General features: G+C 40.4%; 1 protein-coding gene across 1 annotated transcript in view; it reads left to right on the top strand.

Annotated features, from left to right (window-relative positions):
- The window catches only part of CNTNAP5 (contactin associated protein family member 5), an 886651-nt gene that overhangs the window by 619106 nt on the left and 248083 nt on the right, over window positions 1-19462 (top strand). Inside the window, exon 13 of the mRNA XM_030840366.2 lies at window positions 15133-15333. Coding sequence (XP_030696226.2) covers window positions 15133-15333 — 201 coding nt within the window. The remainder of the gene's footprint in view (window positions 1-15132; window positions 15334-19462) is intronic.

Consider the following 19462-nt stretch of genomic DNA (forward strand, 5'->3'; position numbering starts at 1 on the left):
ATAAATTTTTCAGCACTGATGGAGATAAGCCCTAAGGTTTCAGAATGGATGCTTGTCTTGTCCTCAAGGAGCTCACAGTTCAGAAAGGGAGTCAGACTTTGTAAACAGATATTTTCCGCCTGGTGTGGAAGATGGAATAGAAGCCAATAGATGGTGCAGAAAGAGTACAAAGGACACGGTGGTTAAATCAAGGGATATGAGGAGACTGGGGACAGTGCTCAGAGAAGATGTGCTTGAAGAGATGCCCTCTGAGCTGAATCTTGTCCTAGAAACAGCTAACATTTAATTGAGCATCTATTTGTTGGAGGTGCCATGCTAGTCATTTTACATCCGTGAGGTCGTTCAGGTTTTCTAGCAATCATGTGAAGAAGGTGCCATTCTTTCCATTTTATAGGGAAGGGCACTGAAATCTTGAGAGGCTAAATAGCTCGTCCAAGTTCTTGCAAGGAGCGAATAGTGAAGCCAGCAGCTGGGTCTACATCTGTGATTCCCGTGCCTGGGTTCCTAGCCCAGGTGACACAGATGCTCTAAGGCAAACAAAAAAAGACCCATGTGTCCACCCTTCCTCTGGCCTGTGCTGCCTCCATCCATCGGTCAGTGCCACAGTGGAAAGCTCTTCAAGGAAGTGACCCTGAAGGAAGGAGGTCTATATCTTACTTTCCTGGAGCATCACTTTACTCATTTATCAATTGGGATAATCATATCCATCTTTCATGATTTTCTGAGCATTCGATGAGAATTATATGAAACAAAAGTTCTTAAATTTTATTTCTCTGCAAAATGAACTGACATGAATGTTTAAAATGCCTTTTCCGAGGCCTATTCCCAGCAATGTTTATTCAGTAGGTTTAGGGCAGCGATCAAAAGTAACATTTTTAGCAAGCACCTGAAGACTCTGGACCTTGGGAAGTATCTATATAAGGTGATTAGCACAGTGTATAGCCTTTAATGTCTCCTTCCGTATTCGTCTCCCCACTTCTAAGGTGGTGGGGGGACTGGTCAGTGACTAAAAGAGCTGTTCTTCTTAAGACCTGAACACAAGGCTTATCCTGACCCCTTCTTGATGGACTTTTCACAGCACATTTTTATTGCAGATACCTGGCGAGCCCTTCCTCTTGGTGTGTGGGGATCAGGACACAGTCCAAACAACCAGTATATATTGAGGCTCCCCTGTGTTCTGTGCTGTATAAGCCACTATAAACCACCAACCCTTGTGCCCTAGGACCTCATACTTAACTTCCAGCTCTTCAAGCCCTTCCATTTAGGCCATCCTATTCCATATTTAATTCATCCAATTATCCTGTAGATACTCAACAGCCATGGGATCCTGGGCATGTTCATTTCTGTGAGGCTCAGTTTATTCATCTGCATAATGGGGACGATCAGTCACTCTTACCTCAGTGGGTTGATGTGCAGATTAAATAAAATTAAATGAGCAATTAAATGAAAATTAAAATGAATATTAAAAATATTAATTAAAATAAAATTAAATGAGCAACATACCTCATATGCTCAGTACAATATCTGGCATTATCTAAGAGCTCCGGAAATAGAAATCACGATCACCCAGCTCCATCATCATAGGAAGATCTAAATGCTGAAGGAATACAGTGGCAGGAGTGATCAAGTAAGGCTTTGCTGGAGACATAGGGCTTAGGTATGAAGTTGAAAGATAGGTGTCCCAGGCTAGGCAGAGAAGAGAAAAGAGGAAAAATCCATCTTGATGAGCTCAGCGGTGGTATGGGTGTGGCGATGCAGTGAGCTTGTAACCAAGGGCTGTTTGCCTCCTTTGAGGGCTCCTGGCTCACCTGTGTGTTCTAATACAAGATTACCATTGGGCAAGCACTTTTCTTGATCAGAAGAATGAAATAACAAGTGGGAGTCAAATGTGTCTCCCAGAAAGCTTGCTTGTTTTCGCTCACTTTTGCTCTGAGCCCAGGATTCCGGGGAGAGATAATCACTAAAAGTCAGTCTAGACCTTGCAAAGAATTTAAAAAGCCCAAGATGTACTAGCAGCTTGTGATTCCACATTCTGTGAAGTAAGGGAAGCAGAGGGACCCTTTGTCTGGGAGTCTTTTTTTATAACTATTCACAGCAGGTGAACTCAGGTCTCAGGAGCGACAGTCAGCCTTTCCTGCTCTGGGCACAAGAGTTTGTTCTATTTGTATCTGCTTGTAAAGGGAAGCTGTTAAGAGACGTTTGCTGGTTAGACTGTCTGTGGGGACGGTTCCACATGGCTTTTTCCGTGCCACCTATGAGTATTCTGTCCAACTCTCATGCCTTTTTTATCCAGTTTTATTCTTCTGGAATGTCATTTCCTCACCTCCTTCTTTAGACCGAGCCCTCGTTCTTTTCTCCTATGACTGTCCTTTGCCCATCACCATTCTCAAGGCTCCCCCTTGAATCCACATAATCAACAAACATCTATCCAATCTTGGTGTGTGGGGATCAGGACACAGTCCAGCCTAAATGGAAGGGCTTGAAGAGCTGGAAGTTAAGTATGAGGTCCTAGGGCATTGGTGGTAAGAACTTGTGCTTGGTTTGCATCCCAGCGCTGACACTTCCTAGTTTTGTCAAGTTACGTGATCTAGGGAGTTACTTGGGCTCCTTGTTCCTTAGCTTCCTCCTTTGCCATTAATAACAGAACCTATGTATGAGGTGGTTGTGTGGTTTACATGAGCTAATCATTGTAAACTGTAAGAAAAAAATTCCTGGCATTATATACTCAATATGTGTTAGCCTTAATTATTTTCATCACTCTATTACCAGAAACCTTGACACTGTTTTCTTGGTGTTTCTGGCGATACAGTGATGAAAATAATAACTAATAAATTTTAGGAATATATATAACACCGGGTGCCTTCAAAGCACCCCTGCAAATTAATTCAACAGCAATAACCGATACTTACATTTGAATATAGATGGGCTACCATGGTGTGAATGGTTGAATTTGATAATAGTTTTTGCTTTTGGATAATTATTTGGTCCATTGGTCCTTAGCTCTGTGTGTGTGTGTGTGTGTGTGTGTGTGTGTGTATGTGTGTGTGTGTGTTTATAAGGGCGCATGCACACGAGTTTGCTGGGGCAGAGTAGGATAGTTTTGAGCCTTTTCTACATGTGAAGCACTGTGTCAAGCACTATCTTATTTCCCCAAAGATTTTATTCTGAAATATCCAAACCTACAGAAAAGTTGAAAGAATAGTAAAATGAGCATCCATAGGCTTTTCACCTAAACTCTCCAAATATTAAAATTTTGCCCCATTTGCACACATTTGTGCTACTCTCATCCGCCCCCTTCCTGTCCTTCCTTCATCCTCATATAAAATGTTTTTTTTTTTCTTTTTCTGAACTATTTGAAAGCAAGTTGTGGACATAGTGATAATTTAAACATGAAGACTTCACTTGCATCTCCCGACAATAGACACTATGCTATATAAGCACAAAAATAAAACCATAAGAAGAAAATAAACATCACTTCAATGAATGTTATCTGGTATATAATCCATCTTGTCCCTACAGTGTCTTGTATAGCAGTGTCTGTTTTTCTATTTTTATTTGGATCTCAAGCAATGTCCATAGGTGGGATTTAATCGTCCTGTCCCTTTAGTCTCTTTTAACTAGAAGGGCCCGCCCCCTAACCCATCTTGTTTTGTTTGCTTTTCATAACAGACATTAAGTTTTTGAAGAGTACAAGCCAGTTGTTAAGTAAAATGTTCCCAGGGGGAGCAGGGTGAGGGAGGGGTGGATTGGGAGTTTGGGATCAGCAGATACAAACTAGAATATATAGACTGGCTAAACAACAAGGACCTACTGAATAGCACAGGGAGCTATATTCAATATCCTGTGATAAACCATAATGGAAAAGAATATGAAAAAGAATATAAATATGTATATGATCACTTTGCTGTATAGCAGAGACTAACACGTCATTGTAAATCAAGTATAGGTCAATAAAAAATAAATTTAAGAAGTAAAATGTTCCACATTTTGGTTTTTTCCTGGTTATTTCTTCATTGTTAGAATACTTTGGCAGAAAGCCTCGTGGGGGGTGTCTCCCATCAGAAGGCACATGATGTCAGTTTGTGCCATGACTGGCTTGCTCTGCTCCATCATTTGACTAAAGCAGCTCCACCAGATCTCTGCATTGTGAAGGTGATTTACAATCAGTTATCTGTGGAGCTCTATGCAGACATTATGTGAGTATCCTGTTCTCCATCCATGTGTTAATGGTCCTGACCTGTATAAGTCATGACACTGGAGTTTGTAAAATGTCGTTTTTCTAATTATATTATCCCTTCTGCATTTATAGCTGTTTTTGTCTACAGAGCTTTTTATTTCTCACCTTGCCTCCATTTACCCTTGTATCAGTAGAGGCTCATAAATTATTTCGCTTTAAAACATTGTTACTATTACATTATATTTATTAGATGTTCAAATTGTCCCCAAATTAGCTAGTAATGGTTCCTTTAATTCTGTTCCTATGTCTTTCTTGCATGACCCCATTAATCTTGGAGCACTTCCATGCTTTCTAGCACAAGATGTTCCAAGACGTTACCTTGAACTTTCCCTGCCTAGACCCAGACTCAGCTATTTCCCCAAAGAAGCCTAGTTCCTTTTTGTAGCAAATGGTATTTGAAAGTTAAGATCTAGGTGTTAGGTTTGTTTATTGCTTCTCAGCCTTTTTTGTGGACAGAGCTAAAAAATGTGTGTGTGTATGTTTAAATTATGAGTTGATACATTTATCTTTAAGGCAAATCCAGCACCATTAGATCTTTTCTCATCATTCTATCTTCCATATATATTTCTCTTCTCTCACACTGAGAAATTACCTGAGCATCAATATATTTTCTAATTTATTCTATCCTGTAATATACACCAATAGATTCAGAATCACATCAGCAATAGCACTACTAATAACAAGGTAAAGTTTAAGATTTACTTGAATTTAAAATTTTGTTCTTAGACTATATCCTCAGGATGTATAGCTAGACAGAATAGAGTATTAAAAAAGTTACTTGAATTTTTTTTTTCTCCCTTGTGTTTATTTTATCTAATATATAGACAGGGTTTTTTGTATCTGCTTAATATTCAGTTTTAGGGTTTGCCTTTTTTCATCCTTCTGATTTAATTTTATGTTTTAAATATATAAAACATTTTAATGTTACAGAAGTCAAATATATTTACAATGGTTGACCAGGGATGTCTTGTTCTCACTTATATTGCTTTCACTCTGTTCTTACCCATCTCCTCTCGATAATCATTTAGTGTATCCTTCCTCTGTGTATCCCTTTTTCTCCTTTGTTCTTGCACAACATGTAGCATAGTCTTTTGCACCTTAATTCCTGGAAATCATTCCATCTATCCTGGAAATCATTCTAGATTGGTTTAGAGAAATCTTATGTGGTCTTTATTATGACTACATAGTATTTCACTGTGTCAGTTAACTATACTGTGTCCAATCGAACATCTATTGATAGATAATTTACCTGTTTTCCAAAATTCTGCTACTTGTAATAGATATTCTGGGCTGCACAGCAGAATTTCAAGTATGCACTGAAACATCGTTTCCTATCATGTATCACTTTCCTGTTGATTTTAAGAGCTGTCACTGAAGCCAGTAAAAATCTTGGTAGTCTGTTGAAGGTTTAGTTCAGTGGTAAGTGAATGGCTACTGTGGGCCAGGTGCTAGGCATACAAAGACTTCACGAGACATTCTCTTCCCTTGTATAGCTTACAGTTTAGCTGGGGGTCTGAGTAAACAAGTTGGAGTAATAGCGCTTGAGTGAGCCAAACACAGGATGCTGGAGGAGTTAGAAAAGACTTCCCACCGGAGATGATGCTGGCACTCTGACAATAAAGTTGATAGTGTGGCGAAGTCCAGAGCAGGGACGTCAGCTGAAAGAAAGAAAAATAATTTCATGTTCCTCTTTGAGCTTTCTTTTTGTCAGTCACCTCCAGAGCCAGAATCTAAGATCCGTGGAAGCAGAGTAAGCAGACTCTTCCATTTCAGAAGGCTTGTCTTCTTTTGTGACCTGGTGAGAGGTGACATAAGTGCTGGGTGACCCTTCTTAGGACCAAGGCAAGCACTTTGCAGTCAGCTCACTACTCTATGAGTTCCATCTTGGCTACCTTAGCTCTTACTAAAGGAAGGATGAGGACTACTATTTACTGTGTACTTGTGGTCCAGGTACTGGGTTATATATATTGTCTTAGAGTCAATCTCATCTAATCCTCATGATAAAGTGTGAGGTAGAGATTATTTCTCATTTTCATTTTGAGAAAACAGAGGCTCAGAGAGGTTGGAGAGAATTCCAGCATCACTCTGCTAGTAACTGACAGATGGAGGGAGTGAATTCATGTCTGTGTCAGTGCCCAGAGTTTTCCTCAGCATGCACCAAAACAGTGCCTGCCACAAAGATGCTCCTAAAAGCCTCTAAAAATGTCTCATAGCAACAAAAGCCCCTCCCTCTTCCCATCAGGTGACTTGGATGTGCAGCCCCCCTTCCACCCCCCACCCCACCCCACCCCGCCCTTCCCCTGCCTGGGAGGCGGGCACAGGCTCCCCTTGGCCACATATTTGCCGCTGCAAGCTTTCAGCTTCCATGGAGCTTCTTTCCCAGAACCAGCTGTGAACACCTTACGCTCAAGGGCCGGGGTGGCATTCAGCCTGGTACCCCCTCATCCCACAACCTACTCAGTTCCTAACATCATGCTCTGCACACACTAGACTTTCCGTTAAGTTTTCCTTGAATAAACCAGCGAATCAGAAGCAAAGCACCATGCAATGCACATGAAATCTGTTCAAGACCACACATCACCCCCACCAAGATCATAAAACAGATTTCCCAGGTCTCTTTGATCATGCCGCTAATTGTAACGCAAGGGAAAAGAAAACCCCCCAAAAAGGTACATAAAAAGTAAAGGCTCGAGCGAAGTAGTAGAATAAATCACGGTCAAGTATTTTGTCTGGAAGTCGTCAGGTGTGTGGTCCAGGCGGGCTGGTGAAGGAGCGGCAGGGGCTGAAAGGGGCTCCCCGCAACCCCCTACCCCTCCAGCGCCCCGGGGGCTGCGGTTCCTGCTTCCAGCTAATGCAACGTGCACAGTGGCCCTACCAGGAGTCTTAAACCGGTAATGCTACCTTCCCCTAACAGCCGCAGAAGCCCAGACACTAAAAGCAGCCACGTCTGCAAGTGGTTTTAGCAGGCAAGGAGGATGCTCGCCTAGGCAGCTGGGCTGATCCACAAGGGAGGGGAAACAGCTCCTGCGGGAATTCTGAAGGCTTTTAAAGAAGTTGAAAACTGCTTTCCACCTCTTGTCTTCTTTCCCTTTAAAGGTTGAGGAGAAGGGGGCACGGATCCCCTCAGCAGAGGTTCCCAGATCTGTTTCCCCGCAATGAAGTGATGCGTCTGCTCCTTCCGAATCACTTCCTCAAAAGGGCTTGCGGGGCTTCCCTGGTGGCGCAGTGGTTGAGAGTCCGCCTGCCGATGCAGGGGAGACGGGTTCGTGCCCCTGTCCGGGAAGATCCCACGTGCCCTGGAGCGGCTGGGCCCGTGAGCCACGGCCGCTGAGCCTGTGCATCCGGAGCCTGTGCTCCACAACGGGAGAGGCCACAACAGTGAGAGGTCCACATACCACAAAAAAAAAAAAAAAAAAAAAAGGCTTGCAGCAGTTCAACTCTGATTTCTAGTCGGGTACCCTGAGCCAGCCTCTGAGTTCAGCTCAGCGCTGTGCGTTTGATTAAGCACTCACAGCATCACTGCTCAGTGGAGTATCTCCAGTTTACAGAAGCGGAGACTGAGGCTCAGAGAGGTTCCTGGTCTCTGCTGGGGTCAGGAATGTGGTCAGTGGCAGAGCTGGCAGCCCAGATCCATTGATCCCAAAGCCCTTGCTTCCCTCCATCGCATCTGCCTCTACTGGCTATGGAAGCCCTTTCTAAGCCGATATTTACTCAGCGGCCATTGCCGAAGATTTAAATGGGGAGAGGAGGGACAAACATATGAATAGTTAAATAACTCTCAATGCAAAATGACAAGAGATGGCATGGATGGTAAATGAGTGGCAGAGACAGTGCTTTGAGGATTATTTAAGCTGTCTTTACCCTTGGCATAGAAAATTCACTTTGTCAACATAGATAACTATACAAGAAGTGACCCCAGGGACCTTTCTGTAGACTTGCTTTATTACAATAGGAGTATAAGTGAATTGGCACAATTTTCAAAGGAGTGTAAGCAGCTCCCCACAGTGATTTAAGTTCAATTGAACTGTGTATTGACAATCTGTAGACTTCCTTCCAAGCATTGTGAGAGAAAAATTGAAGGTTTCTTTTCTGCCTCTGCAAAGTGACAGATATGTGTATAGAATGAGGTTTTATTAATCAGAGTTATCTCTTGTCTCTCTCTCTCTCTTTTTCCACTCTCCTCCTGTTTGTTCTTTCTTGAGTGGTGATCTCCATGGTAACAGATAGAACAGCTTATAGCATCTGTAATGACTCTTATTAATAACAATAATGATCATCACAATGATAATACCGATCGGACAGAACGAGAGCCAAAATAAGAGAGTTAAATGGTGTCTCTGTATGTAAACAATTTACAGTTTCTGAAATGAGAGCGAGAGGGACCAGGCGGATCAACTAGAGCTCCAGGACGAAGGTTCCTAGAGGGCTTTCCTGGGGTGACAACGGGGAAAGATTTCACAGCAGGGATAAGGAAATAGAATATTCTGGAATATCCTGCCATTACTACTCTGATGACTCTTTGTGAAACCTCTTTTGCTTTTCTCTTGATGATGTTGTTGACTGCGTGTATTTTGATCATATCACTTGAGAGTTCTTTTACATGTGAACCGTTACATAATACATGCTGGTGATTAGCCTCCTCTTGATGAAGATCTCCTGAAGTCTTACATGGCGTTCAATGCTAGCCAAGGTGCTGATGGTCTAAGGATGAATGACCTCTGTTGACCAGTCCATTCTCAAGGAAAACAGTGTATAGTCTATCGCCAGCCCCAACCCTGCCACCAACAGAACTCTGGGCATCCCCACTTACTTGTAATCTCAAGAGTACTTACAACAGCATGAGACATCTGTCATTCTCATGCATACCACGTTTTCCCCCAAATGATGGTAAACTTTTGAAGAAGTTAGGCAGTGCACTATCCTCCTGTGTATGTACCCTGGGGGCTATCACACAGTATACATAGAATGAGTGATACATTTCACATCCTGGGAGATCTCAGCTTTGTAAGGAGATAGACTTGAAAGCTAAATTCACAAAGCAACACGGGAAATGCTTTACTAGTCTTCATAACAACCCATTGTCATATCTTTGAAATGAAGCCTTGGACCTTTATAACACATGCTATTTGATGACCTATGGCCTGTAATTCCTTTATGCTTAAAGGTGGCATGATGCCTTGTGTGGATTTGGGTTATGGCATCATTTATGCTCAGGCAAGTGCATTGGGCTGAATGCTGCTTTTAAAAAACAAATATTTTATTTTTTAATGAGATATAATTGGCATACAACTTTGTGTAAGTTTAAGATGTACAGTGTGTTGATTTGATACATTTATATATTACAATATGATTATCGTGGTAGCATTAGCTAACACCTCTACTATGTCACATAATTATCTTTTATTTTTTCTGGTGGGAACCGTTAAGATCTAGTCTTTTAGCAACTTTGAAGTTTATAATACAGTGCTGTTGACTATAATCATTATGCTGTGCATTCGATATCTAGAACTTATTTATTTGCTAATCACAAGTTTGTACCCTTAATTAACATCTCTCCATTTTTCCAAAGCTATAATAAGTAAAACAGTATGGTATCGGCACAAAAATAGCCACATATACCAGTAGAACAGAACAGAGAGCCCAGAAGTAAACCCTCATATAAACGATCAATTGATATTTGACAAGGGAGCCAAATATACTCAATGGGTAAAGGACAGTCTCTTCAATAAATAGTGTTGGGAAAATGAAAAAGCCCATGCAGAATGAAATTGGACCCCTATCTTATACCACTCAAAAATTAACTTGAAAAGGATTAAAGGCTTCAACAGAAGACCTAACAGCATAAAAACCTAGAAGAAAACATAAGGAAGAAGTCCCTTTGACACTGGTCTTGGCAAAGATTTTTTGACTATGACAGCAAAAGCCCAAGCAACAAAAGAAAAAAATCAGCAAGTGAGACTACATCAGACTAAAAAGCTTCTGCACAGGAAAAGAAATAGTCAACAAAATTAAAAAGCAATCTAGGGAATGAGAGAAACTATTTGCAAACCATCTATTTGATTAAAAAAACAAATATTTTAAATACATAGTAACTAATTTTAGAATAACTAAGATCCTTAATGAATTGAATAGGTTTCTGCCAGTTCAAAAACTCTTCAAATGCAGTCCTCTCTTAAGCAGAGAATTTGTCTTGGGTAACTCAGTACATATATTCCTTTAAGCAAGTTAGAAAGATGGGGCTCTGTTTTTCATCATAGGACTGAATACAGTAGAAGAAAGAATAGAAAATGAACTGGGTAGCAAACCGTGGTATCAAGGGCAATGATTTTCTAGGTTTCTGGGTCTATGAGGACTAAACGACAAATTCTGTTTTAGACATCTGCAGAAATGCAAGGGATGAAAATAAATATAGAGACACATGAGGCTATTTCAGAGTGAAAAGATAATTGGACAAGATAATAATCATTTATTTTATACAGCGGCGGCTATATTACAAGAAACTGCAGTCCAGACCTCTAGCTAACCTCCTTTGCCAGATGAGTTTCCCACCCCCAACCCTCTAAGGAATGAAGTCCCCTTCTTCATTTTAATGTCATCGAAAAATTCGAACATAAAGATTCTTTACTCTTTTGCATGCCAGACAACAAGTTATGGGTCCATGTAAAGCAAGATTCCGAATCAGTATAATATCATCATTGATGGAAAGATTAATATAAATATCCCATTTACCAATGAGGAAACTTCAGAGATGTATATAACTTGTCCAAAGTCTTACTGCTGGAGCAGAACATAGATGCCCATCATATGGGCTAGTTTCTAAAGCCAGAAGTCTCATTGTACCTTGAGCCCTAGATGCATCTCTAGAGACTAGAACTTAGGGTGGATGTCCTGTGGTGGAGGGCAGGTACTGGAGGCAGGTCAGCCAAGGTGGGTGTATGGAGCCTGGAGGACTTTATGATGCTCTGCCAATCATAGCATTTAGACGATTTACTCCGCAGTCTCTGCATGAAAATGGACCGACTTGAGTTACAGGGAAACCTCTGCTGGTTTCCTTGTGTGGGACTCCAAGTTCACAGAACTGCCAGAGGGAAGCATTTCCTGTTCTGGGTCTTTTGAATGTGTTTTCCCCATGGGTCTGCAGAGAGAAGGCAAGGCTCACAGTGCCTCCCCTTTGCCCCCTTTAGGTGTTTGTGGGTCTTACTCTCTGGTCAGGGAAAGAACCGTGTTAATACAAGTGACCATGAGAGCTCTAAGAGACCAGTCAAGACTTCTTCTTTTTGATGCTGTTGTTAATATCAGCATCTGATATCTGTGAGCTCCTTGAGTTGGAGATGTTATATACCTTTATCTAAGAGGTACACACAGACTTCTGTTGAATGTCATTATTTAGTTAATAAAGGAGCTTCTCACACTAATCCCCTCACTTAAATCTTTACAACCACCTTCTACAGTTGGCATCATTGCTGTTTTTTTTTAAGTATTACTGATGAGGAAACTGAACTTTAGAGAAGTAATCATTTGACCAAGGATGCTTAACCAGGAAGTGTAGAGCTGGCACACAAATCCAGATCTTCTGGCTCCAGAATCCAAGCTGTGTCCACTAATCTCCACTGTGCACTGACCAAATGTACCATCTTGAACATTTAGCTCATGGGTCCAATTTTATTTAAAGTATATATAGGTCCATGAATGGATCTCCCTCCATCCACGTAAAAGACTATTCAAAATGAATCTTAACTTGTTTGAAAATCCTTCACCTAGACCTTCCCTAGCTAAGACCACCTCACCTGTCCCCATCCAATTCCAAGCGTCAGGAACATCAACCATCAAAGCTGCCTCTCCTGAGTGGCACTGACCCCTGGCCTTTCATGTTTTGTCAGGGTTCAGGGCTTAATCTGCATTGCTACCCAGGAAGTGGGGGAAAAAATAGAAAGTGAGAAAAAATAATATCCAATTGTCTCCTTGTTTTTAGCCTTTATGTTGCTCTCTCCCAGGAGGAAAATACTGAGAGGACAAAGGGCATCTTTGAAATGAAAGCCAGCTAACAGACCCTAGGTTTCGAGTAATCGTCTCTCTTCCTGTCGCTCAGACTGTGATTGTGATGTCTGTTAAGTGAAATGTGGGGACCCTTTGGAGATCTTAGTAGTTCCTTTGTATCTTCTGTATATTGCATGTATCAAAAAGGACCAAGAGTTGAACTATTAAAACCAGTTCACTGTCAGGGCCAGAATTTGTGGTTTGCAATATTTGTGGCTTTAAGATAAAAGACTGTCTCTCTGACATGGCTTCCTTTTCCATCTTGCCAAAGATAGAATATGGTTTTGGAAAAATGAGCTAATGAGTGAACAAATAAGAAAATTGATAATGAATGTATGATCAATGGATGCATATATAGGTATGAAAAATCAGTGTACATTTGGAAGGAAATCCACATTTATATGATTTAATGATGCTATGTGGACCACTTTGGGAATCAGAAAGATTGGATGAATTGAGACTGGGGACAAGTTTACTTTCTCTCCCCTTCTTACATTTATATCTATATTTATATCCAGTATCTATATTTATACTGTTATCTATGATTATTATCAGTACTGGAGATGATGTACATAAAATTTCCTAGTATGAAACAGTAGTATACCATCTATTATTAGAAATTAGATTTCCATTTCTTCTGAGCACCGTGGACATTTCAAAATCAGCAGTTTTTATTTCTCCCTCTACAGTATTGCATGATTGAGCAATTACTTTCTTTGGTTATTTTATTGACATTTGTCTATATTAGCACCAACATTTTTGGAGTTTCCAGTTAATTATTTATGTAACATTATTATTTTTACCAATATGAATCATGTTTTATTTTTGCTTTCAAAGTCAAAATCCAAAAACCTTCATTCTGATTTTTTTATAGACTTTATGGAAAATGTAATTTTGTCTCGATTAAACATTGGAGACATGTGGGTTATCAGGGGGCTGGTTTTAGGAAATAGTGTTAAGATGAATCAGAATGTTTGAGCAGAGTTCAATTTTATGCTGCAAGAAACATTTCCATTTTTAGGAATTGGGAAAATACTTTAGAGAGAATTGAGAGCAAACTTTCTCTTCCTCCTCTTTCTAACATATTAAAACTGAAGTACAGGGCGATGAAGTTATTTATCCCAAGTCATATACAGAGTTAGGGTAGAGAACATATTAATACTGGGGATCCTGGTTGCCAGTTTTTTTCTGCTGCTTCTTCTCCTTCTCCTTCTTCTCATTCTCATGGCCAACAGCCACGATCCTGCTTCTAAGTAGTACTAGTTAGAAATAGTGGTTACGGGCAGTATATGTGCTCACCATTCTTGTCTAACAGATATGCCTTGGGTCCTTCCCCTACTTCCTAGACCTTGGTTTCCTCATTTGTAAAACTAAGTGGGTGAGAGAGGAAGGAAACCATGTGACTTCTGGGCAAGGTTCTTTTTCAGCTCTGCACATCTATGAAGAGTGATGACGTTACTATGTGGGCAAGATTCTCAGATGACAGAAGCTTCTCAAGTCTTCGTATTTCCTCTTTCTCTTTATCCGTAAGCATGTTCAGAATTCAATTCTATGTCCAATTGCCGTAAATGTTTCAGTCTATTATTCCAGAATGTATGATCGTGCCTTGTGACTTCTTTTTTTTAAACTGATGATTAAACTGAGCCCCAGAAAAGTGAAGTGACTTGTCCAAGCTTGTTGTTAGTAGAATAGGTTTCAAGTCAGATCTCTCAGGCTCTAAAACTGAAATTCATCTCCTTTCTTTGCCTTCCATTCTTACCTATAATAGGTAAAATATGTTCTCCATCCCTGACCCACAGGGCCTCATCTCTGCATGTTGTTTTAATGTAAACCTGTTAAAATATTTTTGGCAAGTAGAAGTAGCATGGCGAATAAATATTAACGAACTGCAGTTAAGTGCCTTGCATGTTCAGTGTCTATTACACAATCTCATCCTTGTTATGACGTGTATTTCACAGATACTTTCTGTGTATAGGTCTTATTTTCAACGTGGTACTTATGATTCTCTGAGACAATGATCTATGCTAGTTTTTCTCTTGTGAGGAAGTGTGTGTGTCAATATCTGGATGTAGGGGCGTTGGAGTCAGACATCCTGGGTTCCAATTCTTGCTTAGACATTTACTATGTAATCTTAGGAAAACTGCTTAATTTTCCTTATTCACTTTTCCCTCAGTTTTGATGTGGCAGGATCGACTCCCTTCTGATTTAGACAATGTCAATTTTATTTTATTTATTTATGTAGTTAATATTATGAACATTTAACATTTAATTTTTGTTCATTTAATTACCAACATTTTGTGCATTCGACAGCTTGTCAGTGATCTATGTTTTTGTGTGTATGTGATCGCCAGGATAATTACCTTCAAGGATATTTAGTTATATTCTACTTCTGGTCACAGAGTATCTAATTTCTCAGTTTCTAAGTTCTTCCCCATCCAAATTGTCCTTTCCCACAACAGATGAATTCATTTCCTTTTATTCTTGTTCTACCTGTTGTCTACCTATTTGTGTTTCTTTCTGTTCTAGTTCCATGGCTTTGCATAGATCGTGTCCATTTTAAATGAGATAATGAACATTAAATGCTTAGCCTAGAGACTGTGGAGTACAGACTTCACAAATTTAGCTCTTAAGATAATTAACCCTCACACTAACTCTGGGTAGAACTCTGGGAGAAACAAAAATTCTCCGGCCAAATTCTTTGCATGAGGAGAGTGCTTGAGTGGCCGTTAGTTGATGCACATCCAGCCACCATCCATCACACTGCAAGCATGATTGTCTTTTTTTTTTTCTTTCCAGCCTTTTGGAGGTCTATAAGCATGATCCTCTTTTGACCTTCCTTGGTTGTGTTTTCTGGGCAGAGGACAAGATCTGGACATTGGTGCAGCACAACAACACGGAGCTGACCCATGTGCGAGGTGCCAACGCTGAGAAGCCCTACTCCATGACCTTGGACTACGGAGGCAGCTTGGAGCAGCTGGAGGCCGTGATTGACGGCTCGGAGCACTGTGAACAAGAGGTGGCCTACCACTGCAAGAGGTCCCGCCTGCTCAACACGCCAGGTAAGAACTACTCCTGCCCAGGCCCCTTTGCGAAGGCCATGCAGGATGACCGCATTGTGGCAGTTGGGCCCTGAAACCCTGGAATACGTAGGAGAGGGGGGGTTTGCCAAAAATGGGGCTGCAACTACAACGGTTCCCTATGCAGTGAGAGAAATGCCACCAGGAGAGACTCCTGATGGACTCGTCCTTGCTCTGATACCCAGGGTGTGACCTCGAGGGTGTTCTGTAACCTCTCAAGATTTTCTCTCCATCTTCAAAAAAGGGGCAGCGACAACACCCATCTTGCAATCGTGGTGAGAATGGAAAGTTTCTTGAGATCAGTGGCACTCGAAGAGAGCATTTGAGTTAGACGTAGGAAGTGTGAAAGCGGAAATGGTATTTCTGGCAGACGAGAAAGCACCAAAGATCTCAGCACACTCACCAAAGAGCAATGAGTTGTGTCTGGGGCAAAGGAAACATAGAGGAGCAGTATTAGGCAAGGAGGCCAACAGGGAAAGCGGCCACATCCTGTGTGTTTGCAGTACTCACGTTACCTGAAAAGTGCAGGCCTTAATGGAAATGACTCTTCTTTTAAAATAAAGTTTACTTTTAGGAAAAATTATATTAACTGTATTTATATATTTTTTTGTTCTCTTACGGTTAGTTTTTTAGCGTGGATGGCTGATAAAGGGTTGCAAAAAAACCTTGTGGGATTGCTTACCAAAACCCGAAAGGGTTTGCACAACGTCAGGAGGGCTTTGTCAAAGTTGATGCATGCCCTGGGAGTCAGTCATTTCTGTGCATATCAGTTCCTCATTCATGGCAGAAAAAAGGGGGAAAAAATGGCTGAGTAGCACAAGGATGTGGAATATCCAAGAAAGGGTGTCAGAATCTTTAGCCTCAAGGAACTTATGGTCCTTGAAAGTGAGGAATTTTGAAAGGATTGAGGAAATTAGACAATGAAATGTCAAACAAGCAGAAGTGCTAGAAACCTAACTAAATACAACCCACCCACTGCCTCACTGATCTAGAATCCTTAGGGAAGAATTGTCCCACATAAGTGAATTTTCCAGATAACTGTCACTTACCCCTTTAAGCACCGACAATGTTTTTAAAGAATTTTTAACTATTTGAAATGGAAATCTTTCTCAACTGGATCACATGCTTCCTTGCCTTCTTAAACAGAGAACTCTGAACATGAAATGTCACCTTTTCTTGATGACTCAGGATCATCATTGTGAAAATCAGTGACTGTACTGTCCTTGGACTCAGCAATGCTTGCAGGGCTGATTCAGAGGCCCTGCTTGGGGTCCCTTTTACCAGTATCCTCAGAGAGCCAGTGTTTGTGTGTGTTCAGATTTCGCTCTCTCCTGGCTGTCAAGCCTGCACGTGTGACTCAGCACTCTTTGCAGAGAGTCTGTGTCCACAAAACCATCCTAACCTCTTATGATTGTGTTGCTTCTAGTTTCCTAACGTTTGGCTTGGTGGAACTTTGGGAAAAATGGGATTATGTTCATTCTGACCATGGGATTTCCTTTAGTATATACATCCTGTGATATCAGTTTGGCTTTACTGTTGCCTTTGTATGATTTTTTTAAATCTTTATTGGAGTATAATAGCTTTACAGAGTTGTGTTAGTTTCTGCTGCATAACAAAGTGAATCAGCTATATGTATACATGTAACCCCATGTCCCCTCCCTCTTGAGTCTCCTTCCCACCCTCCCTATCCCACCCCTCTAGGTGGTCACAAAGCACCGAGCTGATCTCCCTGTGCGATGCAGCTGCTCCCCACTAGCTGTCTATTTTATATTTGGTAGTGTATATATGTCCATGCCACTCTCTCACTTCGTCCCAGCTTACCCTTCCCCCTCCCCATGTCCTCAAGTCCATTCACTACATCTACATCTTTACTCCTGTCCTGCCCCTAGGTTCATTAGAACCTTTTTATTTTTTAGATTCCATATATATGTGTTAGCATACAGTATTTCTTTTTCTCTTTCTGACCTCACTCTGTATAACAGACTCTAGGTCCATCCACCTCACTACAAATAACTCAATTTCGTTTCTTTTTATGGCTGAGTAATATTCCATTGTATATATGTGCCACATCTTCTTTATCCATTCATCTGTTGATGGACACTTAGGTTGCTTCCATGTCCTGGCCATTGTAAATAGTGCTGCAATGAACATTGTGGTACATGACTCTTTTTGAATTATGGTTTTCTCAGGGTATATGCTCAGTAGTGGTATTTCTGGGTCATATGGTAGTTCTATTTTTAGTTTTTTGAGGGAACCTCCATACTGTTCCCCATAGTGGCTGTATCAATTTACATTCCCACTAACAGTGCAAGAGGGTTCCCTTTTCTCCACACCCTCTCCAGCATTTATCGTTTGTAGATTTTTTGATGATGGTCATTCTGACTGGTGTGAGGTGATAACTCATTGTAGTGTTGATTTGCATTTCTCTAATGATTAGTGATGTTAAGCATCCTTTCATGTGTTTGTTGGCAATATGTATGTCTTCTTTGGAGAAACATTTATTTAGGTCTTCTGCCCATTTTTGGATTGGGTTGTTTGTCTTTTTGATATTTAGCTGCATGAGCTGCTTGTATATTTTGGAGATTAATCCGTTGTCAGTTGCTTCATTTACAAATATTTTCTCCCATTCTGAGGGTTGTCTTTTTGCCTTGTTTATAGTTTCCTTTGCTGTGCAAAAACTTTTAAGTTTCATTAGGTCCCATTCGTTTATTTTTGTTTTTATTTCCATTTCTCTAGGAGGTGGGTCAAAAAGGATCTTGCTGTGATATATGTCATAGAGTGTTTTGCCTATGTTTTCCTCTAAGAGTTTTATAGTGTCTGGCCTTACATTTAGGTCTTTAATCCATTTTGAGTTATTTTTGTGTATGGTGTTAGGGAGTGTTCTAATTTCATTCTTTTACATGTAGCTGTCCAGTTTTCCCAGCACCACTTATTGAAGAGGCTGTCTTTTCTCCATTGTATATTCTTACATCCTTTATCAAAGATAAGGTGGCCATATGTGCATGGGTTTATCTCTGGGCTTTCTATTATGTTCCATTGGTCTATATTTCTGTTTTTGTGCCAGTACCATACTGTCTTGATTGCTGTAGCTTTGTAGTATAACCTGAAGTGAGGGAGCCTGATTCCTCCAGCTCCATTTTTCTTTCTCAAGATTGTTTTGGCTATTCGTGGTCTTTTGTGTTTCCATGCAAATTGTGAATTTTTTTGTTCTACTTCTGTGAAAAATGCCATTGGTAGTATGATAGGGATTGCACTGAACCTGTAGATTGCTTTGGGTAGTATAGTCATTTTCACAATGTTGATTCTTCCAATCCAAGAACATGGTATATCTCTCCATCTGTTGTGTCGTCTTTAATTTCTTTCATCAGTGTCTTATAGTTTTCTGCATACATGTCTTTTGTCTCCTGAGGTAGGTTTATTCCTAGATATTTTATTATTTTTGTTGCAGTGGTAAATGGGAGTGTTTCCTTAATTTCTCTCTCAGATTTTTCATCATTAGTGTATAGGAATGCAAGAGATTTCTGTGCATTAATTTTGTATCCTGCTACTTAACCAAATTCATTGATTAGTTCTAGTAGTTTTCTGGTAGCATCTTTAGGATTCTCTATGTATAGTATCATGTCATCTGCAAACAGTGACAGTGTTACTTCTTCTTTCCAATTTGGATTCCTTTTATTTCTTTTTCTTCTCTGATTGCTGTGGCTAAAACTTCCAAAACTATGTTGAATAAACCATTAGCCAAACTCATCAAGAAAAAAAGGGAGAATACTCAAATCAAAGGAATTATAAAAGAAAAAGATGTAACAGCTGACACTACAGAAATACAAAGGATCATGAGAGATTACTACAAGCAACTATATGCCAATAAAATGGACAATCTGGAAGAAATGGGCAATTCTTAGCAAAGCACAACCTTCTGAGACTGAACCAGGAAGAATTAGAAAATATAAACAGACCAATCACAAGCACTGAAATTAAAACTCTGATTAAAAACCTTCTGACAAACAAAAGCCCAGGACCAGTTGGCTTCACAGGTGAATTCTATCAAACATTTAGAGAAGAGCTAACACCTATCCTTTTCAAACTCTTCCAAAATATAGAGGAGGGAGGA

Source organism: Globicephala melas, chromosome 7 (genome assembly GCF_963455315.2).
Source record: "Globicephala melas chromosome 7, mGloMel1.2, whole genome shotgun sequence".
NCBI classification, from domain to species: domain Eukaryota; kingdom Metazoa; phylum Chordata; class Mammalia; order Artiodactyla; family Delphinidae; genus Globicephala; species Globicephala melas.